Below are 25,238 nucleotides of genomic sequence, written 5' to 3' on the forward strand. Positions count from 1 at the left end.
TCCCAGGAGAATATCCACTGGGAGTCATGACACTGCAAGCAAACTGTTGTTATTGTCCATTTAGTCGCATATGTGTAGAAAAACTATTTACTATGGCAGTGGTGTGCATGTGCAGGAGCAGTGATTCAGAGAAGTGAGGTTTTCTCCTGTATCCACAGAGACAATCAGAGCATTTTCAACAAGTTCCTCATTGGGAGCTATTTTCAAAAAGTTGGGTTTTCATTGGCTCAGAGTGCCATTGTAACGCATGGAAGTTTTCCTTTTTCACTTGAAATTGTTCCATAAAGGGGGCCTTAATCTATCAGTGTGTTAACTTGAAAGAAATCCAGAAGTTACACCGTCGATTGTGTGTCACACTACATCAAGTCTGTAAAGAATTTAAAAAAAATATATAGCTTGGAAACTACACGGCTAATAAGGTAGTGATATTTACATTTTAGATTTGCAGAAAAATAAATGGTCTCATAGTCTCAACCAATTCTCGAATAAATTGGTTCAATGTTTCTTTTTATTTATTGAAAAATGTATATTCTTTATGATTTTATGTAAGATAAAATTTTTTACAGTTTTGTATTTGAGGTTTTTATTGTTCAAATTTTTGCTCAAAATTGTTACAAGTCCAGTATTGATGTCACTTAAAAGGAAGCCTTTAAAAATTAAACTCAACTCCTGACTGCTAAAGTTTTACTCCTTTTTGACAGCTCACTTCTTACTGCAACCAAGAGCCAAGAGCTCCAGCTTGAAAGCGAGAAGCTACCGAGTTGTAAAAGAATCTGAAATGTAAAAGCTAATACTTTGAAGTTCTCCTCCATGTTCACGCTCTGGATAAATAATTAATTCTGGTGTGTCCCCGATGTTCCACGCTAATGTACTGCAGGGCTGGAGTGACGGGGGTGTGGCAATAGTGGTGGTGGTGGAGGGGGGGGGGGGGGGGGGGGGTGAGTTGGGCAGGGGTGGTGGACTGAGAACTGAAGCGGGGGGGAGTGGGGAGGGGTTGAGGCGGGCGGGGTTGAGGCGGGCGGGGTTGAGGCGGGCGGGGTTGAGGCGGGCGGGGTGGTGGACTGAGAACTGAAGCGGGGGGGAGTGGGGAGGGGTTGAGGCGGGCGGGGTTGAGGCGGGCGGGGTTGAGGCGGGCGGGGTGGTGGACTGAGAACTGAAGCGGGGGGGAGTGGGGAGGGGTTGAGGCGGGCGGGGTGGTGGACTGAGAACTGAAGCGGGGGGGGAGTGGGGAGGGGTTGAGGCGGGCGGGGTGGTGGACTGAGAACTGAAGCGGGGGGGGAGTGGGGAGGGGTTGAGGCGGGCGGGGTGGCGGACTGAGAACTGAAGCAGGGTGGGGGCGTGGCGGGGCAGCGTGGAGGGGCTCCCCGGTGCTGAATCAGGGCTTGTTACAATCACACGCTCCCCCACTGGGACTGTGATGTCAAAACCAGGAAAAACCTTAAAACGGATTCAAGAAAGCTTTTGTCCACAACAAGTTCAGAAAACGCGCCACTAACATGACGCAACATTAAACAGATTGAGTTTGTGATTTCTATCCAGCCATCTTCAATACAAGTCAAAACATGAAGAATACCTAACAAGTACTGACAAATGTCTAAAAGACTGCAAAACAAAGAGTTTGAAACATATTGTAAATGGCCAGTTAAAACACAGACATCCTGAAGTGCAGTTTGCACTTGTAGAGTGTGTGTTAAATGCTCTTGTCAAATGTTTATGCATTATTCTGAACTTATTAAAAATTCCATCGTGTTTGTCTTTTCATCTCATTCTGATCACTGCTGCTTCCATGCACACTATATTTGTCCCCAACTTACTTTTAATCAGTTGGTCAGTTGGTCAGATCCTGATGCCAGACACTTTAATTTGATGGATTCAATCCCTTTATTGGCCAAAAATTACACAAAACGGGAAGTATTCTAAGAGAGATTAAGGCCCCATTTAGACAACAACATTTTCAAGTGAAAACAGGAACTTTCATTGTTTTTTGGGTGTCTGTTGACATGACAACGGTGCTTGGAGCCACTGAAAACACAATTTTTTGCAAAGACACAAACACAACAATTCTGAAACGCTGCAACTGCACATGTGCATCACGGCCATAGTAAATAGTCCTTCTGTACATGCGTAATTATATGGACTATAACAATAGCGGCCACCTCCAGAGTGCCATGATTCCCAATCCATACTCTCCTAGGACTTGGTAGTTTCATATTTGAGTCACATGTAATACGTGCAACATTAACAACCAACAACATAAACTCTTGGCCTGGCACACTAACTACATTGTTTTCAACAATTCTGCCATTTCTATTTTGTTTGCAAAAGATTGCTATTTAAACACAAAACTTTTCTGATGCACAAATATAAAAAATAAGCATTTTCACTCGTCATGTAAACAGATTCTCAGGGGCCCTCCACACCAGACCGCCGGTTCACGGACACTAGCTGTGTTTGGCCGATCATCCACAGGAGGCGGAGCTTCAGGAGCGAGATAACAGGTTGTTTTTTCATCCCGGGTCCCAGAGTAACGCCGGCTCGGCTGTGAGGTGTGGACGTTCAAAAACAATCATCTGTGGAAAAAAGATGACGTCATCGCCCCGTCTCTCCCCCCCCACCACAGTCCACAATGTCATCTAATAACTGCAGCAATGGCGGACTGCAAGCTCCAGGTGGCGCTGCAGAAGCTACTGACTCTAACCGGAGGAGGAGCAGGAGCATAGAGATATATAACTCAGAGTTATATAGAAGTCTATGAACAGAGTCTACTTTTAAATTTCTATGTTCTCTGCATCTTCTTCTGTGTTTTTGGTGAGTCACAGCACCCCTAAAGGCCTGGCATATGTACTACATGCCCTGAAGCCTCATGTTGAGTCGAGTTCATAGGTTTTTGAGAACGTTGGGGAGAAAAAAGATCGTTAAATCTGTAACTGTCTTTTTTAAAACTCCAAACATTTAGATCATGTTCTGCACAAGCCATGTGCTTCTGAAATACCAGTGAAGGACGGGTTGATTCCAACATTCAAACATCTAAAGTATGGACGCTGTGTTTGCCCCAGGCATTGCAGAGATGGCATGAAAAAAACAGACTCTAGACATTGCCTGCATTATCTATTATTCATGCAGTATATGGCGTTGTCGAAGATGCCTTCAGGTAATTATCATGGATGCAGAATGGAGCACAAACTAAAACATCTGGAGTGACATTGTAAAATGATTTATTTTCAAGAAACAAGAAGAAAATTCTTGCTATACACCGGATTTGAACTTAGACGGCATTGTAAACTGATGTGACCCGTTAGATTAGTGAGGGATATGAAGGTTTGCTGGTGAGTGATAATCATAATCCCAATCTTAGCGATTAATGTTATCCTGATATTATCGTAGCAACATCTACTCATATGAGCCAGATGTCTGCGTGCAACGCTCAGCCGACTATATTTTGGGATGTTATCAAGAATCTCCTCGCTGGCTTCCAGTTCTCAGTGTTTTTGACAGGACACACGACCGTTAGGCTCTGATACTGATTTTGAGTGAAAACAGAAAATGTTCGTTGCATTTTGGGTGTCTGTTTACATGACAACGGTGATCAGAGCAGTGGTGGCTGATGGTAAATTCCTTGAGTGGGGCACTTCATTATTATTCAATTCCAGCCAATGTTAACTTTATTTAAATACAGTGTGTTTAGGACTTTTTAGACTGAGAGAGGCTCCCAGTTATGTAAATGAGTGTACTTTTAAACAGCTAGTGAGTAGAGAGACTTATTAAGACTCTTTTATTAACATACTTGTAAACAAATACAAGCAGAAGCTTCATTAGTCCCTTTTAGAAAACGAAGGTGTTTTGGGGCTGATTTACTGAAAATGACAGTTAGTCTGACTTTAGGGAAAACAAAAGGTACATCAGGAATATTTTCACCAACACATCAATCCATCTTTCAAAGTATTTTAGAATGCTTTGAAAGTGTAATGGGTTCCTTGTGTGTCTCTGTCAAGTCTGCGACACTTCCCTGTTTGTCTCTTCCTGTTTTATTTTGAAGTCTTTGTCTTGTCTTCGTCCGCTTACTCTTCCTGTTCTCACTCCCTCTGTGTGTCTGATTAGTGTTGATTCATATCACCTGTCTGCCCTTCCCTTGTGTATTTCAACCCCTCTTCCTCCTGTTTCAGCGCCCCAGCCTTTTCCCCTGTTTTCCTTGTGAACCTCTCCATGTTTTGACTCCTGCCTGGACTTTGACTACTCGCCTTTGGATCTCCTTTCAGGTTTTGTACGCCTGGATTTGAATAAAGTCTATGAATAACTTGATCTGTGTATGAGTCTGCATTTGGGTTCACCAAGATCTGTGACAGAAAGAAACCTCAAAAAAAGAATTTCAGAATAAACTGGGCTTTTTTAAGCTCTTAGATTTTCAGCCATTATTAAATCTGAACATATCTAAACATTTATAAACATTAACAAACCTGGCAGTGTTGCCAGTTACCTTGAAAAAGTAATGTGATTACTGATTACAAGTTTCTCCTTTAAAAGGTAACTTAGTTACTTTACTGATTACTTGTATTTAAAAGTAACTAAGTTAGATTACAAGTATCTTTTTAGTTACTTTCAGAAGCTGCCATAACACAACACCCCCTACCATCTCAACATAAAAATGACAACCACTTTGGCCAAAGCCTCTGTGCTGATCACTGCCTGGCCTCCTGCTCATACATATTTTAGCCTTTGACCTTCATTCTTTGTTGTAAATATATCTGACTCATGGTTTTATGATCACATTTTTACTATTACTAGTATTTATTTACTGATTGATGTAGTTGTAGTCTGTTGTTGTATTATTCATCTATTTATCTATGTATTTATTTAGTAGCACTACCAGCTCGAGGCAACCTTTTAATTGCCCCACTGGGTACAAATAAAATCTTTTATTAACTGATTGATTGAAAAAAGGGGGGCCTCCTGCCAATATATGTTTTTACTCAGGAAAATAACAAAAAGTAGTGTAACATCTCTGCTGTTGTGTTCTTGGTGCAACGATATGGTTTAGTGAGGTTTGTTAGTTCCAATTCTTTTGTGTTACCTGAATGCACCGTTAGAGCGAGTTGGCCTGTGATTGGCTGAGAGTGGAGAAGGGTCAGGTGAGCTTCAGGAGCATGGTGTGGAAACTGGTTGTGTGTGTGTGTGTGTGTGTGTGTGTGTGTGTGTGTGTGTGTGTGTGTGTGTGTGTGTGTGTGTGTGTGTGTGTGTGTGTGTGTGTGTGTGTGTGTGTGTGTGTGTGTGTGTGTGTGTGTGTGTCCATTTGGAGGAGAATGGAGCAGCAGCCGGTTCAGTTTAATTATAAAGCAGCATTGCAGACAAGAATCTCGTCCTATTGGACGCTACAATAGTAATGCACAGTGACCTTGGATAAGTAACTTTAATCTCATTACTGGTTTGGATATAGTAACGCATTAGATTACTTTTTACTGAAAAATGAGGTGTTATGAGTGTAACGCGTTACTAATTAATCACTGAAACCTGGACACGTTTGATCAATTCAACACATTTCTGTTTGTGTGCATTTAAAAATAACTATTATGGAGAAAGTTGAACCTGACCTGCAGCTTTACAGCCAAAGTTCTCCTTTCAAACACTGAATTAAAGAGAAGTGACAGAGTTAATAATCAGTAAATTAGAAGAGAAGTGACAGAGTTAATAATCAGACTGAATTAGAAGAGAAGTGACAGAGTTAATAATCAGAAGAGAAGTGACAGAGTTAATAATCACTGAATTAGAAGAGAAGTGACAGAGTTAATAATCACTGAATTAGAAGAGAAGTGACAGAGTTAATAATCAGACTGAATCAGAAGAGAAGTGACAGAGTCTTCTTCCGCTTATCTGTTTCCGGGTCACGGGGGTGTCAGTCTGAGCACCGTCACCCAGATCACCGATTAAGAACCTTCCTGCAGGTGGAGAGCCCACGGGAAGGTGGAGAGCCCACGGGAAGGTGGAGAGCCCACGGGAAGGTGACGCCCGGTGTGGGACATGAACCCTCTACCCCTGAGATTGTGAGTCTCATGCTCTACCTACTGAGCTAGCCGGGGGATCTCTAATAATCAGACACTCACCTCTAATTATCTTCATCTCAACAGCCCATAGAAACACACTAAAACAAAGCAGAACGGACCTTAAGCCCTTCATTGAGCTCAGGCGAAAGAAGCAACGCCCCAAGTCTTGAATATCAAATAAGGCTGATTGGTTTAATTTCATGTCAGTCACTCTGGTGTCGATCAGTAATTGGTGAGTTCCCTACTAAGCCCCGCCTCCTCAAGGTGGCATTGTGCAGCACCCCATGCTGCTCACACTTACAGCCACACACACACACACACACACACACACACACACGCACACACACACACACACACACACACACACACACACACACACACACACACACACACACACACACACACTACTGGAGAGAGAGAAATCAATAAATCCTCTCTTTTATTGATTATCTATAGAAAATGAAGTGAATACAATTCAGGGCCCATTGTCAGTTTGTTGGTATGAACATATTTCAACAGAATTACAGTATCTAATATATTTTAAATAACAAAAAAAATCCTTCTTGATCCCAGGGAGGGCGGTGCCCTGGCGCCCTCTATTGGCCAGCCACCACTGGGTCACAGTCACTGAAAACGCAGGGATTTTTTTATTTGCTGCCCCTTAATAAAACCCATAAAGCAAACCAAAACAAACAGGGGTCTCGTTAATATTCCAGGTGGGACTTCTATGAATCAAGTGTGTTTTCTTCCAGAATAAATGTCTCCAAACACCCATCCTCTGTGGTGCTTTAACCAATTCATGGCCGCCACAAACAATGCGATTTTCAGTCATCGGGGTCGTCAACAGTGATGCTGGTAACATTAATTAGTAACGCGTTACCGGCATTGGCGTTACACGTTACTCTCATATGACCACTTTTTTCAGTAACCAGTAATCTAATGCGTTACTATTCCTAAACCAGTAATCAGATTAAAGTTACTTCTCCAAGTCACTGTGAGTTACTCTTGTAGCGTCCAGCAGAACGAGTTTCTGAACCAGGCCGCTGCTTCATTCTCCTTCAAACACGCACGCACGCACGCACGCACGCACGCACGCACGCACGCACGCACGCACGCACGCACGCACGCACGCACAACCAGTTTCCACACCGCGCACCTGAAGCTCACCTGACCCGCCCCCTTCTCCACTCTCAGCCAATCACAGGCCAACTTGCTCTAACGGTGGGTTCAGGTGACACAAAAGAATCGGAACTAACAGACATTATCAATAAACCTTATCATTGCATCAAGAACACGACTGCAGATATTTCACACTATTTTTGTAACTTTCCTGAGTAAAAAGATATATTGGCAGGAAGTCAATAGTGCAACAACAGACAGCAACTACATCACGGGGTAGATAAATACCAGTAATAGTAAGTCTGATAATAAAACCGTTAATCAGATATAAATGCAACAAGAAATGAAGGTCAAAGGTTAAAATATGTATCAGCAGGAGGCCAGGCAGTGATCAGAACTGAGTTTTTTTATCAATTGTTTTTTCAGACGGTACAAGCTGAGACTGCGCCGACTCGACGTGATTACCCAATCCTGTCGATGCGAGACAAAGCGTCATAAGTGTGCGCCATCCATTCAGGAAAAATAAAGGCACTAAAGAAGGACAGAACTCTTCCCTTTCCAGTTTTCTTATGTTGGCAGAAAAATCCAGCAAAAGAGGAAGCGGAGGACATGGACGCGGTCGTGGCTTGGAAAGAGAGGCGAAGTGGGGAGGCCAATTTTACAAAGACAGCTCGAAGTAAGTACTTGCAAGTATGTACTAGCAATTTACGTTAGCGTTCTGGTGTCGCGTGGATAACTACGTCATGTCATACTGCATTTCTATTGGTTCGTTTAAGCTGACGTGATCACAGCTGCTGCTACGACTCCCCAAATATCAGACACAGTCCGTAGCGGTCGTGGGCTTACCGTCCTAGTACTGTGCACAAAGCCAGACCAATCTGAGCCGGGACTTTGGATTTTACAAACGATTCTCCCACAATCTGATCTTTCGTCTCAGACGGCTGAAAATTGTGCTGTTTGTGGGCAAAAGCAGGGATCTGTTTTATTCATTCATTTATTATGCAAATACATCCGCGTTGACTTGGCCTGACATACGGTGCTGAGTCGCACTGTCTTCACTTCCAGTCTGAATTCAGTACAAAGGCAGTCTATGAGAAGCACTTTGCATAAACCTTAATAGCTCAGCAGTCTGTCCTTTATGGCTGATTCATTGGATTCAGACTTACTGCATGTCTCACGCAGCCTTTGTAAGATGCTTCCAATGAAGATGCAATGCATTTGAATTGCTGTGAAGCACTCCTCCGCTAACAAGTGATTGAGGTCCGTTAGAAAATGTGGAACGTTCATCTGTGTCCTGATCTCATCCTCAGTGCAAAGTGGATGATAACTGCAAGACATTTATGTTATATATATATATAACTGCAGTCTGCTGTTAAAGATGACCAATTATGAAGGGAAATCATCTGAGAGATCAGAGTAGATTTGAGGGAATGGCCTTCCCTTTGTCTTCCGTTCATAAGAATGAAAAACTCTGTTGAAAAGGACGATGTGATATGGCTTCAGAAAAGGCCAAACATGCGAGATTGGAGGCGGGGGGACGTGGTGTCGTTGCCGTTTTTTGTGAGAATGAGGTCAGGCTAATGCTGATTTCATCGTATCTGGAGAGAGAGCGAGACAGAGTGATGCTGAGCCGAGTGTCTGACAGAGAGCTTATGGACAGCGAGGAGTCGCACTGCCCTGCTGTGTACGAGCACGATGCCAGGCTTATGCTGCCAGTCTCCGCCCCACCACTGCTCGGGATGATGTCGTGCGTGTGTGCGTGCGTGCGTGCGTGCGTGCGTGCGTGCGTGCGTGCGTGCGTGCGTGCGTGCGTGCGTGCGTGTAGCCTTGTGATCCATCCCCGAACAGAGAATGAAGTCACCACTTGGCTTGGGTGAAAAAGGAAAAAGGGTCTGATAAACGACTTGACCTCGATACTTTCAGTTTAAAGGCCCTCCTCCATCTTAATTTGGTATGTTCCGTACTTTGAAGATGGGGATTGAGAGATGTTTTTCAGTTACACCGACTTAACTGCTCACCATCCTGTTCATAGATTACACAGCCAGAAAGTCTCAATGACTCACTGTCAATCTGCTTCATTGTGGTACATGGTATAATGGACTAAATGCTTTCAGCTCTTTGTTTGCTCCCTTTTGTTTTTTTTCTGTGCTGAGACGGTACCTCAAGTAAAAATGTTTTTATCGTTGTCACAAATGGACCACTAAGAGCTTTAACTGAGCCTTGTTTTTGTGGCGGAACTTAATCACTTATTTGACATTTATTTCACATATTATCAGGCCATCAAACAGCGAAATACACCACATTCATTCACACCTACATAATAATAATAATGGCTTGGATTTATATCGCGCTGACTCAAAGAGCGTCCAGAGACCATGATTCATTCACACCCATCCCTCCAGCGATGCTAAGCTACGTTGTAGCCACGGCTGCCCTGGGGCTGCTGACGGAGGCCTGGCTGCCATTTTGCGCCAACGGCCCCTCCGAGCACCACCAACATTCATGCACCATTCATACACGTTCATACAAGGCAATGTGGGTAAAGTGCCTTGCCCAAGGACACAACGACAATGACTTGGATAGAGTGGGATTTGAACCGCCAACCCTCCCATTATTGGACGACAGACTCTTCCACTGAGCATTAAAATTTTAAACATTAAAATATGGTGACTCTACATTACATCTATATCTTTGGATTGTGTGAGAAAGCTAAACTGCTCAGGGAGAACATGCAGACTCCACACAGTCAGCTCCCAGCCTGGGTTGGACCCTTGATTTCCTTGCTGTGAGTCAAGAGATCCAACCACGATACCACTGTGTGAGGAGTTACATGTTACATGAGTTTTTCAAACTCTAAACTACAACAAGCTGTTTTGGTGCATAATCTTCATCAAACATCAATGTTGTAATAACATTACCGATGAAAATTACCTTGAAGTCTTTGTGATTTTTATATATTACATTTTTTTTAAAATGTTTTCCTGAACCGATTCCGCTAGTTTTATTGACTCATGCAGAGGGTTTGTATCTTGACAGTTGAAGGGTAAATGTCCCTTATTGTTAGGAAAATAAAACCATCATAAACTATCAATCAAGGCCCTGTTTACGTGACAACGAAGACGAGTGCAACCACAACAATTCTGTCACATTTGGGGCGGCAGACAGCAGTGCTCCCATGGTGGAAATTGTCATTTTCATCCAACTCGCCATCTGTCCATACCAATGTTAGGTTCTTTCGATTTTGTTAACATTTATAGCATACTGTTCTCTGCACACATGCATGTGTGGATTCTTTACAAAAAAAGCAACAGCGCCCACTAATAGCCTGGCATACTAACTACATTGTTGTCAGTGTGTCTGTCACTGTCATGTAAACGCAACACTTTTCTTTAACAGACAAGTCACTTGGAACGTTGTTGTGTAAATGGAGCCTGAGATGCATCTGAGTAACAACTAATTCTCTAAAAAATGAGTCCACAAAAAGCAGATCCTCCATCTGGATAGAGTATATACCAGGAATACCAGGCTGTGCTGTGGAAGATACATCTTCCTTTTCTTCTTCATCTTGCTCAGATCCCAGTGTTGTGTCCGCTACTCTTAAAAAAATCTTCATGAAAAATTCAATGTTTTCTTCAACATTTTCACAATTTGCTTGGTTTGGCAGGCTGGTTTGGAGCCTCTTGCAGGTCAGTTTTGGCCCACGGGCCTTCTGTTTGACACCCCTCCTGTAAAGGTTTAAAACCTGCAAAGAATGGGTGAGAAAACTCTCGATACAAGCATGCACGAGATGAGCTTTTTAATGCTAATAGATGCAGCATTGCCTTGGATTAGAGCTTTACTGAATAATAACTGCTGTGATTTCCAAATTCTTCTCCTCCTCTGTCTCTTCATCACTCTCTCATGCCTTACATCTTATTTTGTTCCCCTCTTTTCCCACCAGGCTCCTGCATGGTGAAAATGGCACGTTGGCTTCCACGTGTAGGCTCCTCGACTCGCTGGGCTGCCTGCCTGGCATCCTCCCTGTGAGCCACGTCTTCATGGCCCCAGTGCTCGTCTTATCATCTCCCGCCACCCTTCTCTATCTGTGTTTCAGTGTCTCTCTTCGGCCCGGTCACAGGGTGGTGGCTGTGCGCTGAGAGATGGAGATTGTTAGAGAAGAGAGCGGCGAAGTGCTTTAAAGGCTTCATGCTCTTCATTCACTGAGCTTTGATTGACGGCACAGTCTCTGTAAGAGGAACCGCGGTGCATCTCCGCGAGGCAATGACACAACAATTTCCTTGAGGAACGGCAATACCTGACCGCTCGTACCACTGTGTTCAATTATGTAAGAAGATGGAGAGTTTTCCTCCACACTGCTCTTCTGTTGTGTGGATTTAGAAACAATCTGACTTATTTACATTTTTTCAGAGGTACAAACATCCCCTTCAAATCGGTCCTTCACCTTCCTTGGTTTTCTTATTGCATACGGTGAAAAAAAAAAAAAGATCCCAAGCTTGGTTACCCAGCAACTAGTTACGTCGCAGCAGTCTGGGTGAGGGAAGAGGTTGCCTGAGAACAGAGGTGGAAACCAACAGACATGTTGTTAACAAAAACAATGTTTTAAACGGCTGGGAAGTAAATGCCACAGAGCCGATCGTATGTGTTTCACAAAGATGCCTTACATGATTACACAGCACAAACAAATGCATATGTTCTGTTCTAACCCTAACCCTAACCCTCGAGTGTCAGCGTGCATGCTGGGAGACGACTCAGACTGAAGGATCACACATGAAGCACATTAAACTTGAACTAGTTCCCTCAAAAACCAGCACTACCATCTAGACAACAATGGGTTATAACCCTATGGTAATTACCCTCCTCAACAAAAAAGCCAAACATGTTCACAATTAGGTCAAATAGAGACAGAAAATTTAAATTTCACTTATATGCATTTTCACCATTCTGCTTTTGGAGCTCGAGGTAAACTGTGCATTTCAGCCATTTTCTTTGTACCAGACATAACAAAGAAAGGCTCCAGTCGAATTCCCAGCGTGATGTGAGGTGAATGATAATTGAGCTGATGTCTCCATCTGCTGCACGCCCACAGGAACTACTGGATTACGTAACAGGAGGCCGATAAACAGGATGTAGAGGGAATGTCTCCTCTCTCATTGTGTGTTCTTACTGTCTTCACAGATGGCTGATTCGGTGGACACAAGCATGTCATGCTTAAAGGAACACATTGATATTTAATGTGCGGAAAGCTTAACAAAGCCTGTGCACCAATCGCCGCCCAACTACCACAGAGATTACAGCTTCTTCATCTTTAAATATTCATCACAGATATATTTGCTTGTCTGAGTTGGCTCATGTTGCGTATTTGAATTGAGCAGCATTGGAGATTGGTTGGTGTTCGCTAATGAGCAACATATTAACAACTGCAGAAATCACTTTAAATTCATCATCTTGTCCTGTAAATACCTGAAAGCCCTGACCACTAGGGGCACTCTTTACATTTGAGTGGTTTCAGGTCAGTTCTGTCAGGTTTCATAACATTGTGAGCTCTAACTATTTCCAGGATCCAGGCTGACATCTAGCGGACATAATAATCACAACAGAAGCAATGGAAACAACCAGACGGCTAATACAAGCATAAAGGCTTACGAACACAATCTGTAAAAAAGTTGTAGAAAAAAAAAGATAAATACCACATAATGCATTTTTTTGTGCACTTCAAATTAAGATGACAGAAAACGGAGCTATTCTGAAACACTGCTTCTTCTGCACATGTCCAAGTAGATGGACAATGACAACAATGTTTTCCTCCAGAGAATCATGACTCCCAGAACAGATTCTCCTGCGACTTGGTAGTTTTATAGTCGAGTCTAATTTTGTCCATTGTTTCAATGAAACCATATTCTGTGGTAACTCTCTTGGTACACTCTTCTTACCTTTTGGCCAACTCACCTTTCTCCTTTTCCTGACCTGCCACCATTTATTTCTCCTGCTGCTTCCTTTATATACAAATAATTTGAGTATCACATAATTCAAAACGGAAAACTCGATAACTCAATATAATTCTTTTCTCAAGGTTTTTTTCTTTTACATTACTGCACTTAAATTATATTTAGGAACATTACTAGCAGTTCACTTCAAAAGCTTATACTTTTAGAAAGCTGTGATTGCAGTGCGGAGCCGACAGTGGATTGACTTGGTCCTGCTGCTCCTTGTATGTCATTAGCCTCATTTCCAAGATACTGACAAGACGTAAAGGTCAAGAACCAAAAGTATGCATATCAATGAGACCACTCAACACAGCATGGTATATGTAAAGCTCGTGGGTTTTTAATATGGCAATTTCCACCACCAGATAGAATCAACATAAAGGATTCGATCCAGCTAAATAAAATATATGCACCACTCGAGAGATCAGGACAAAATACAACTCCTATTCATCGTTAAAAAACGTGGATGGAATAGCTTCGGAAACCTTCCTCATGAGTATTTTGTAGCAGTACAGAGTAGAGACCAGAGCTCAGACGACGGGACACCGGATCCCCCCCTCATTGGATTTTGTGAAATGCATCCACATAGAGACACAGCCAACACTTCGTCAAATAGAGACAGATACAAGAAACATCATTTCCTTGTGGGTACAGTATGCAAACACAGCCTAGGCAGCATGTATGTCATACATGGATTCTACTACGATAGTTTTTATATATATACACAGAAGCGGTGAGTGGCTGGCTGACAAAGCTTCGGACTCTCGCTGTGGCTTCTCGCTCTACAAAAAGTTCACAGCTCTGCGTATGTGTCGATGAGTGCGAAAACAGACTTGCAGAAGGCGAGCATGGTGCCGCCGTTTTCGACACGTAGTAGTGACTCCACCACGCCCGGGAAAGAGGGCATATGATGTAAAAAATTAAAGTTTCGGTGGATGTTTTCTCAGATAAGCTATGTTTGCTTTTCCTTCCCAGTCCAAGCAGATAAAGACAATACCTCCTGGCAAAAGTGAGCAAATATCAAGTAGCCCAAGGGAAGTGGGAATAACAGTACTTCACAGAGAAAGAACACAACACACGATTGTAAACTGCCACTAGGCACATTTTCAGAGGTTTGGAAAATGAGGAGACGTGTAAAAGCAGCCCTAAACGGGGAATCTTAGACTTTTCTAAGTGTTTCAATGTAGCAGTGTGTGCATTGTTGGCAGTGTGAAACTATCGTCTCGAGGAATGTCTTGAGATGTCCACTTTGGTTCAAGTCCACCTTGTAACATCCAGACAGAGTATAAAGAGTGGACGGATTCCCTGCATGTAGCTGTAGGGTAGAAACTGTACAGTTGTTGTGCAGATCTGATTTGAAAGGAGATTGTACACAGTGTAAATGAAGCCTGACAAGTTAAAAAAAAATGAAAACATAAAATAATACACATCACAGGACAACAAAAAGCAGCAGGAATTGCAAGAAATTACAGTTTTTCTTCAGTTTTAAATAAATCATACAAAAATAGTAGTGTACGGTACACAATCTCTCTTGGTCCTTTAGATTCTGGGTGTAGTGTCCGAGGTGAGTGTGTGTAAATCACACACATGCTCACTGCTGACGCCTGACGTGCCAAACAGTCCTCAGCTCGCGGCGGCTGTCCTCAGGGAGTCTGTCCGTCACTCTCCGTGTGGCTTTTCAGCTGTTTCATAAACAGGCCGACTCCACGCAGCTTGTCACTCATTCTCCCCACAGGTCGCCCTCCAACTTGCCACTCATTCCCACCTCTCAGGTCACCACTGCAGCGTCTCCGGGGAGGCAAATAAACAAGTCCCTAAGAGCCCTCTTTGCCTTCCACGCTCTCCGGTGGCGCCGGAGGCTCCTCCGCTGTGGGCGACTGGGCCCCTCCTGGACCATCTGCACACAGAACAACCCCCCCACCCCCCCCGAAAAAGTCACCATTATAGTTGTGATATGAGGAGATATACACACAGAGCAATAGAAAAACACCTTCAAAGAAAAACTAGCAAAATACTAACTGAATTCCCCAAAAAGTTAAAAAAATATCATTAAATTAAAACATGCACATGTTGAAATGGACACATTTGACCCTTTCAATGGAAATATGAGCTCAAACTAATAGAAAAACTCAAAAAAACAGTTTACAACTAATTAGGTCACCTGCCGCAGGTGACCCTGAGCCATGACTGGAGCCACTCAAGATCAGTTTACATGACAACATTTTCAAGTGAAAACAGAAATTGCAACTTCTCTGAAATGCTGCTACTGCCCATGCGCACCACAACCGTAGAAAATAGTTCTTCTGCACATGCTTGAGCATATGGACTATGCATACTGCATTCTCCCGCATACTCCCATATGTACAGGAAGAAAACTTCGGCTGTGACATCAGCCAGCTGCTGAAAAATAAAATGCTTGTTCAGCAGGAGAGTTTTTACTCTGAGAAGAAGCTGTCGAACTTGCAAGCTACGCCCCCTCACAGCAGGACACGCCCTCTCACAGCAGGACACGCCCCCTCACAGCAGGACACGCCCTCTCATAGCAGGACACGCCCCCTCACAGCAGGACACGCCCTCTCACAGCAGGTACACTTCTGTGAAGCGGCGTTTAAACTTTTCAACTACACAGCTTATGCCTTGCTTCAAATGTTTTCAGGAATACATTTCACTAAACTGTTTCGGTAGTAAAAGAGAAAGTTTGTGTCCGAGTCGCCATGTTGGTCTGGTTCTAACTGCAGGAGCCGACAGCTCTGAGTGATGTGTTCAAGTGCATCACGTAACTCCACTTTCCGACATGTTCATGAGCTCCGGGGCTCATACAGTAGCAGGGTGACATGCTAAACATGATTAAAATATGACTGATATAGTCATTAGCAAGCTGGAACGTGTGTGCACCACAAACAGCAGTGCGTAAATCCAAAACACACATTCCCTGTCATGGCCTTGTGGCGGAATGCGGAGGTAAACAAGCAAAATCTGACCAATCACACAAGAGTTTTCAGACTGAGGGACTTTGGTCTGGACAGTTGGCACAGTCAAACAAAATTACTTGGGCCAGAGGGAGCTTGCTGAAGACAATGGTGTCATCTTTTTCAGCAGGACCCTGTAATTTAGGGTTGGGGCTAGTGTTAGGGTACTTTCTTATTGTTCTTATGGAGTATGAACAACATGTTTGCCTCCAGTGTCAAAACTCCCAGTCCATATTCTCCTGGGACTTGGTTGTTTTATAGTTGAAAGTCACTGTAATATCAATCCAACATCATTGTCTGTCCATACGAATGCCTGCGTATTCGCCATAGTTAATGTTTATATCATATTGTTTTCTGCATGCATATGTGTGTGGTTTCATTACGAAATGACAGTGGCAACTTGTGGCCTGGCATCCTAACAACATTGTTTTCAGCATTTCAACAGTTTCTGTGTAAACGGACAATTTTGAAAATGCTTGCATGTAAACGCAAAACTTTTTGGAAACAAAAAAGCAAAAACTGTGCATTTTCTCTTGAAACGCTGTGTAAACGAGGCTTCAGTAAAACCTCTCAACAGTCATTTAGAGGCGAGGAAAATGGCCATTTAGTCACTTGTTTCATGCTGCTGGTTGGTTTTGTAAATTGTTTCCGTGTACATGCTTTATATTTCCTGTTGTCCTTAAATTTCATTGTTTTCTGGTTTCAATTATCTAACTTTATCTGGTTCCACATTCCCTGCCTATATCAGTGTCATATCCCTCTGTGCCCCCGTTCTGATTGTTGTTGGCTCTGCCTCACTTGTCTGCGTCTACCATCTCCAGACCTGTGGGTCATCAGTTACAGTCTGTTCAGTATCTTCTTTATTCTCCCCATGTCGATGATCAGATTATGATTAGTTAACCATTTTAAACTTTAGTTCTGATTAATCTGTGAGAAGCCTTTGTTTGAGGTCTGTGACAATCTGCGTAGTTGTGGTAATTACTTATAAATTCCCCTTAAAAAAAACTTATTGGGAAAGGTGTTGTCTTTATCTAGCATCCTTGCATAATTGAGTTTAATTAGGCTGGTGTTAAATTCCATCCATCCATCTTCTTTCCTGCTTAGTCCACTAGGGGTGGTGGTGGCGGCAGTACAGAAAGCAGAGAAGTCCAGGCATCCCTGTCCCCCGCAACTTCCTCCAGCTCTTCTGGGGTTACAACCCCAAGACGCTCCCAGGCCAAGCCAGAGATATAATCTCTCCAGCGAGTTCTGGGCCAACCTCGGGGCCTCCTCCCAGTTGGACGTCCCTGGTAGACCTCTAGAGGGAGGCCACCAGGGGGCGTCGTGATCAGATGCCTGAACTACCTCAACTGGCTCCTCTCAATGTGGAGGAGCGGTGGCTCGACTATGAGTCTCTCCTGATGGCTGAACTCCTCACTTTGTCACTCTGTCACTAAGAGTAACGCCTCCTGCCTGCAGAGAAAACTAATTTCGGCCGCTTGCACCCACAATCTCAATCTTTCGGTCATGGCCCAAAGTTCGTGACCATAGGTGAGGAAGGGGATGTAGACCGACAGATAAACAGAGTGCTTTGCTTTATAGCTGAGCTCCTCTTCACCCACAATGGTCTGGTACAGTGACTGCATTACTGCAGCCACCTGTCTGAACCTGTGGCCGATCTCACCATCCCTCCTCACATCACTTGTGAATAAGACCCTGAGATACTTAAACTCCTCCACCTGGGGAAGCTCCACCCCCCCTACCTGGAGAGGGCATGCCATAATTTTCTGTGAGAGAACCATGGACTCAGATTTGGAGGTGCTGATCTGCTTCCCAACCACTTCACACTCAGCAGTGAACCATTCCAGTGAACGCTGAAGGTCCTTATGCGATGCCGGAAGGACAATGCCATTCGCAAAGATCGGAGAGGTCACCCTCCGGCCGCCCCACATGACGCCCTCCTACACCCGACTGCGCCTCGACACCCTGTCTGTGAAGATCATGAACAAAAGGGGTGACAAGGCGCAGCCCTGGCAGAGGCCAGCACCCACCAAAATCACATAAATAAATAAATGGTGTCAAATTACAAGCACTTAATGATACATGCATTTGGGACAATATAAATCCTGAGAGATTCCAAAGATTCAGATTAATAAAACAATTCAAAATGGACACAAATCATATTTAAATTGATAATACCAATCAGCTATACAATATATAATGTGAAAGAAAACAGCCTGCAAATGGTAAGCGTTCCAAGACCAAAACCAAAATCGCAACCTGACAGAGAATTTGCACGACAATGTTTAATTTAGCAGGACGATCACTTGTTTCCTTCCTACGCAGCCAAAAATGCTCAGTGCCCTAAATCTGGCATTGCTGGTAGCCACACTCCCAGCAGAGTGTAGATGAATGACTCTGGTTGGTTTTGGCAGTTCGAACTCCTCAGACAAAAAAAAAAGATAACAACTTTCCCCAAGTCTTTACCCTCAAAGTCTTTGCCACAACTGGACCAGAGCCAGGCTCTGAGAGACCGAGTTTCATTGCCAAGTTTACAAACTCCCCAAGGCAGCAGCATGATGAGTGGGATAGGTTTACGTTGGGAGTGAAGCATCCTCATATTGGACAAACAAGAAACAAATGTTTTGTACATGAAAGTCTAAAAAAAAAGAAATAACACGTCTGCTGTCTTTACCTTTGAGGGACAGTTCAGCCAGCTTCAGAGGCAGATCGCCGGGGTTAACGCCTGCCGGAGAGCCCAAGATGTCGGGGAGGGCATTTCTCCTCCCCGAGCGCCCTGAGGAGGCAAAGTCCAACACGGGCTCCACCTCGGTCATCGCAGGAACCCTGGACGAGAAAAACCATGGACACAGAGCAGCGTTCGAGTTGTCCATCTATCAAAATGATGCTTGACAGAGACACATTTAAAGATTGAAGGTGATTCTCCTTCATGACAAGCTTGAATTTCCTTCACATTTCATGAATAAAACTATTCTAAAACAAAAACGCAAAAACATTTTCACCTGAAATGTTTATTAAGTCATACATGATTATTTTGAAAGGTGTCCACAATTTAGAGTCACAAATTAACCTGAATTAGCCTTAAGTGGGTTGTTGCAGGAAACCAACGTACCCAGAATAAATGCACATCTTGGGAGAGCATGCATATTGGATACAGAAAGGCCTGACCCAGACAAGACTTTATTGTAATGAGGCTTGAGTGCTTACCATTACAGTAAGAGCCGGAGATTCTAAAAAGTGTCTTATTATGGTTTTATTTGACATTTTTAAATCTGATGTTGGAAAACTTTAGAGCAGGCGATGCCTCGGGCACCACAATTGATCCCTATCATCGGCTGCTGGAACCTTATTCTGTCCCAGTTCCTCTGTCGTCAGCCATCACGATTAAACAGTCTTACTCATTAAGTTACTGATGAGACATTCCACGCTAAACATTTGGCCGTGTATGGAGACATTTCTCAGAACGTTTGGCGGTCGGAGCACCGAGAGAAAAGAATTATCAGTGAAGTGGAGGATGTGTCTGTCTGGTCTCATGGCAACCAGCAGCTGGGGAGTCAGCTCTAGGCTACGGTGGTGACAGGCAGAATTACATCCCTTGTCTTGCACACACAAATACAGCGGGACTACTGTTGCTATGGCAACAATACAGAAAAAATATAAGCACCACCACCACTGGCAGGTAAACATATACAACTCTAAGCGCCCCCCCCCGTCTTTCTCTCCCACTTGCTTTAAATAACCAAACCCATCGCCACTCTCCTTCAACACAGACTTGACATCCGCCTTGATGCACGCTGACAGCGACAAACGCACTCACACTTTGTGTACACACAAACGAGAGCCTCAGTGAAAGGGCCACAGGTTGACCATCTGTTAGCCTGGAGTGCTGCTGCAGCACATCACAGCCCACAGCTTTTACCAAATATCTTTGGATGCTTTCACACAACCTGCCATTAGAAGTGAATGCTACAAGCAGGGAGATGAAACGCAACAAACTTCTTTGTTTGGGTTAGAGGGACCTTTGACAGTGGGAGTAGTGGTTTTACAAAGCCTGCGTGTATTTTTCTCTCTACAGCACCCTTGGATGTACTGCGCAGTAAACACAGAAACAGTAAAACACTAATAATTAATGCAGCATTGATTTATTCATGTCCAAATGTTTGCTGCTCAGCTATCATCATGATACTTGGCCGAAGAATGATGCCAATCCCCAGGAGTGTGTTGGGGAAGATATACAGTATAAATGGGCATATTATTGTATTTAAGTTGATTTTACTTAATTGTTATTTGTTATAAATGTTTTTAATACAACAATAATTATATGTCATAACATGAAGTTCTACATTCTCAGCCTTATACAATATTCCTATGCAAACCTACAACAAAAGGTTAAAACATAACGTAAGAGGAAACAATGGTAGTTCTGGAGGCATCAGATTAGATCAACTTTCCCGGACACAAGATCAGATTTCTTCTGTTAATTTTCAACTTCAACTCAGGTGCATATGGAGGACTCTGCTCGAGTAAAGTGACCAGCTGAGTAGCATTGTGATCCTAGCAACCGATCTAAGTGAAAATGTCAGTGGTCAGAGTCAGATAAAAGAAAGTTCAAGTACACCGACAGGACAGCGCTCGAAGCCTTAAACGCTCTGGTATGTATTCAAAGCAGGATGAGGCAGAACAAAAGTAAATTCAATACATCAAGCTTTGTTCTCAGAGGAAGAGGTAAGCTGCTTTATGGCAAATAAAAATGAATAAATAAACAACGCAAGTTTCAAGGCCGCAATATTTAAACAAGGCTGTGGATTCAAGTGGCGTTGTGTCTCCGGATCACTCAGGGAGATAGAGGAGTCTTTAAAGTCTGTCAAAAGTGTAAAAGTTGTTTTTGAAAAAAAAGAGAAGGTTCAAATAAACCCCAAAAACCTATAAGATGGAAATTTGCTGCTCTGAAATTTGACACCTGGAGCCTAATCAGTTTCAGACGGACCAAAAATATGCAGTAGTCCAGAGGATTCCTATTACAAGACAATGATGAACTCTGATACAGTATAGGTCGAAGCTTTGACGAGTACTAGAAGAGGACCAAACAGAGCTGAATCTCATTAACTTTCCCAAAGTATCACCAAACCGTTTTCGGATTTTAGCCATTACAAAGCCCCAAAGCGAAGCACAAAAAAAAGAAGTCATTCATTATTACATCTAAAACCGTCCAAGCCTCCTGAAATCGGGCGAAGACCCTCTGAAGTTAACAGACTAAGCCTTGTTTACATGACAATGATTGACTGGAAACAGCATCAATTCAATATTTCTGGATCAGAGAAATCTTGATAACATTTACTAATCGCACCTGAGATGCTTCAAACACATGCATGTGAGGCCACTAGTTCTTCTTCTTCTTTTGGGTTTAACAGCAGTTGCATCCATAGACTGGCAGACTGGCATTACCGCCACCTGCTGGATGCTGTCTATCTACATTGTTGTCCATCTCTCTCTTATCCGATTGACCTTTGGCTAAGCCTTGCCCACAAACAAACTAATAGCATTCAACTACAAGCTGCCTGGACTTGGACAAACATTCTCAGCTTCGTAGAGAACCATTAGAGCTGACGATACTAGTTTTTTTTGTTTGTATTTAAGCCATTTAAGATGCAGAAATAGTCAAACGATGTGCCTGGGCCAACATGCAACAGCCATACGAGATCTGCAGAAAGGATGGATGGGGCATAGGAATAGACTGCTCACTTTCGGCAGTCAGGCCCTAAAGTTTCCGTCAGTCTGAGCTACTGATTATTGGAATGATTGATTGTCTGATATACTCGACTTATAGAGTTGCATTGACCTTTAGTTGACGTCAGGTCTCACGCTTATGATGTGTCCAGTGGTGAGACTCCAAAGGTTTAGTGGAAGCTGATGTGTTTATGCACCTTTAAAGTGATGTGAGCATTACATCAGTGCCAGCCGTTAGCTTTTAGTCCCATCCATCCTGAAGTATCAGTGTCAATGACAGCCTTAGAAAACCGCTGCTAATTAGAACATCTGGTAACTTTCATTAAGCCGCAGGATTAAACACTGGACAGGCAGTGACCTATTATGTGCACAGGTTTATTTTAGCCAATAATCCAACAACAGTTTAGATGAGATTATCCTGTCAAGAAAGTTGGCCTAGATACTACAATGTCGGTGCTGGTTCACAACAAGCAGCAGGCACGTTATGCAATGAGGCGGTGCAGGGAAAAGTCTTGCCAGAGGTCCAAGGATGTTTGCGTCCGGCGTCCAAAAATACCCGGTTGAAGAAGAGAAAACCAAAACAATCACGCTATCTTCATAAAACTGAAAAAGAAAATCACATCTCTGTATTTAAAACAGAGTTCATCAAAGCCGCAAATTGCTATTTTCTAAACATGGTAACCTCTATAATTTGACAGCAAATGACACAGCATGTACTCGCAACATCCTCTATCTTGTGGGGCGACTGTATAAATAATCATGCAGCAAGAATCACCCTCCCACATCCCCTCCGTTGGAAATGTGCAAATGACAAAGAGCAGCACTTTCCCCCATGTGTTTCTGTTGGTGTTCAACAGAGCAGATGTGCTACACTTCTGAAAACCCAGAGCACCCAGAGACACGTCCAGTGTCGGAGGCTAATTTAGCCTGCGGATGCACAGCGGCCATTGTCTCCAGTCAGCTAAAGCCGGTGCCGGGATCCAAGAGAGGGTGCTTTCAGAAGATGCTGTCTTTTTCCAGGAAGCTATACTCTATAGTGACAATGCAGGTTTAAGGAGTCCTCAGCAAACAACTTCAGAGTCTGAATTGAGGCTCTCGAGCGTCACAGCACAAGAGAAGAGAACAAGCATGGCTAAAGATGTGGGGAGTGCAATATCATGGACGTTATGCATCTAGGCAACAGACTCCAACATATTGTCCCTGTTGTTATGTGGAAAGGATGTTGAAGCAAAGCGTATTCCAAGACTAAACGCTACCTCGGCATTAGTATCAACTTTTAGATCATGAACAGAAGTTTATGACTGTGTATACATGCAATAAGATAAATGAAAAGGGACAAGTTTATGATGCCCTCTAAAAAGAAAATATTATTGAAATGTTGATTATTCTGTATTTTTTTCCTCTCTCACAACACATCAATTAAGAAATTTCAAGAATTTTCCAAATTTTGATGAGAATAAATATGACCTTCAGTTAAAAACATGAGAAAAATCTCTGATATTATTAAAAATAGTAATGTCTTGTGATGCTGCGTTTTTAATTTACACGATGTATGAGCCCAAAATTAGAAGTGATGTGATAAAAAAGGCGTGTGTGTGTGTGTGTGTTGGAATTGCAAAACATTAGACAATCCAGAAAACACACTCAAAAAATCCAGAAAACACAAAACAAAATCCTGAAGAAAAAATAAATAAATTCTCAAAAAACATTCTGAAAGCACAAAACAAAATCCAGAAAACACTACAATTTTCCGCCCGGCGCCTCAGGAGGTAGAAGCAGTTTTTGGAAGGAATACTTCGAGGACCTCCTCAATCCCACCATCACGTCTTCCGCTGAGGAAGCAGAAGCTGGGTTCTCAGAGGTGGACTCGTCCATTACCCAAGCTAGTTGCTAAGCTCCTCGGTGGCAAGGCACCGGGAGTAGATGAGAACTGCACAGAGTTCCTTAAGTCTCTGGATGTGCAGGGACGGTCCTGGCTGACACGTCTCTGCAACATTGCGTGGCAGTCGGGGACAGTGCCTCTGGAGTGGCAGACCGGGGTGGTGGTCCCTCTTTTTAAGAAGGGGGATCGGTCGGTGTGTTCCAAATACAGGGGGATCACACTCCTCAGCCTCCCCGGGAAAATCTATTCTAGGGTACTGGAGAGGAGGCTCCGGCCGTTAGTCGAACCTCGGATCCATTAGGAACAATGCGGTTTTCGTCCTGGTTGTGGAACACTGGACCAGCTCTATACTCTCCACCGGGTGCTCGAGGGCCAACCAGTCCACATGTGTTTTGTGGATCTGGAGAAGGTGTTCGACCGTGTCCGAGTCCAGAACCCTTTGCTAAGGACTGTCCGGTCCCTGGACGCCTGGAGCAGGAGTTTGGTTCGCATTGCCGGCAGTAAGTCGGACCTGTTCCCAGTGCACACTGGCCTCCGGCAGGGCTGTCCTTTGTCATCGGTTCTGTTCATAACATTTATGGACAGAATTTCTAGGCCCAGCCAGGGAGCGGAGGTGGTCCGGTTTGCTGACCACAGGCTCTCGTCTCTGCTTTTTGCAGATGATGTGGTGCTGTTGGCTTCATCAAACCTGGACCTTCAGCGTGCACTGGTGCGGTTAGCAGCCGAGGGTGAAGCAACTGGGATGAGGATCAGCACCTCTAAATCCGAGGCCATGGTTCTCGACCGGAAAGAGGTGGCTTGCCCCCTTCAGGTGGGTGGAGAGCCCTTGTACCAGGTGGAGGAGTTCAAGTATCTCGGGGTCTTGTTCAGGAGTGGGGGGAAGATGGAGCGTGAGATTGACAGGCAGATCGGTGCAGCGTCTGCAGTTATGCGGTCGCTGTATCGGTCCGTCGTGGTGAAGAAGGAGCTAAGCCAAAAGGCGAGGCTCTGGATTTACCGCTCCATCTTCCTTCCTCCCCTCACCTATGGTCATGAGCTTTGGGTCATGACTGAAAGAAGGAGATCCTGGATCCAAGCGGCTGAAATGAGTTTCCTCCGTAGGGAGGCTGGGCGCCCCCTTAGAGATAGGGTGAGGAGCTCAGTCACCAGGGAGGAGCTCGGAGTAGAGCCGCTGCTCCTCCACATCCAGAGGAGCCAGCTGAGGCTCGGGCATCTGTTTGGGATGTCCCCCGGACATCTCCCTCGGGAGGTGTTCCGGGCATGTCCCTCCGGTAGGAGGCTTTTGGGGTAGACCTCGGACACGCTGGAGAGACTATGTCTCTCGGCTGGCCTGGGAATGACTTGGGGTCCCACCAGAAGAGCTGGAGGACGTGTCTGGGGCGAGGGAAGCCTGGGCTTCCCTGCTTAGACTTCTGCCTCCTCGACCCGGCCCCAGATAAGCATAAGAAAATGGATGGATGGATGGATGGATGGATGAATACTCACAGAAAGTGAGGCATATTTGGCTAAGCTCAATGAACAG

At 44.0% G+C, this 25,238-nt stretch overlaps 1 protein-coding gene across 1 annotated transcript in view; it reads right to left on the reverse strand.

The window, feature by feature from the left end:
• Window positions 1-13,455: 13,455 nt before the first annotated feature.
• Window positions 13,456-25,238, reverse strand: part of pkib (protein kinase (cAMP-dependent, catalytic) inhibitor beta) — a 38,708-nt gene continuing 26,925 nt past the window's right edge. The window contains exons 3-4 of the mRNA XM_080485197.1: window positions 18,782-18,933; window positions 13,456-15,035 (exon numbers count right to left, since the gene is read on the reverse strand). Coding sequence (XP_080341323.1) covers window positions 14,953-15,035; window positions 18,782-18,933 — 235 coding nt within the window. The 3' untranslated portion in view covers window positions 13,456-14,952. The remainder of the gene's footprint in view (window positions 15,036-18,781; window positions 18,934-25,238) is intronic.

The sequence above is a fragment of the Lipophrys pholis genome (genome assembly GCF_963383615.2).
Source record: "Lipophrys pholis genome assembly, chromosome: 17".
Taxonomy (NCBI): domain Eukaryota; kingdom Metazoa; phylum Chordata; class Actinopteri; order Blenniiformes; family Blenniidae; genus Lipophrys; species Lipophrys pholis.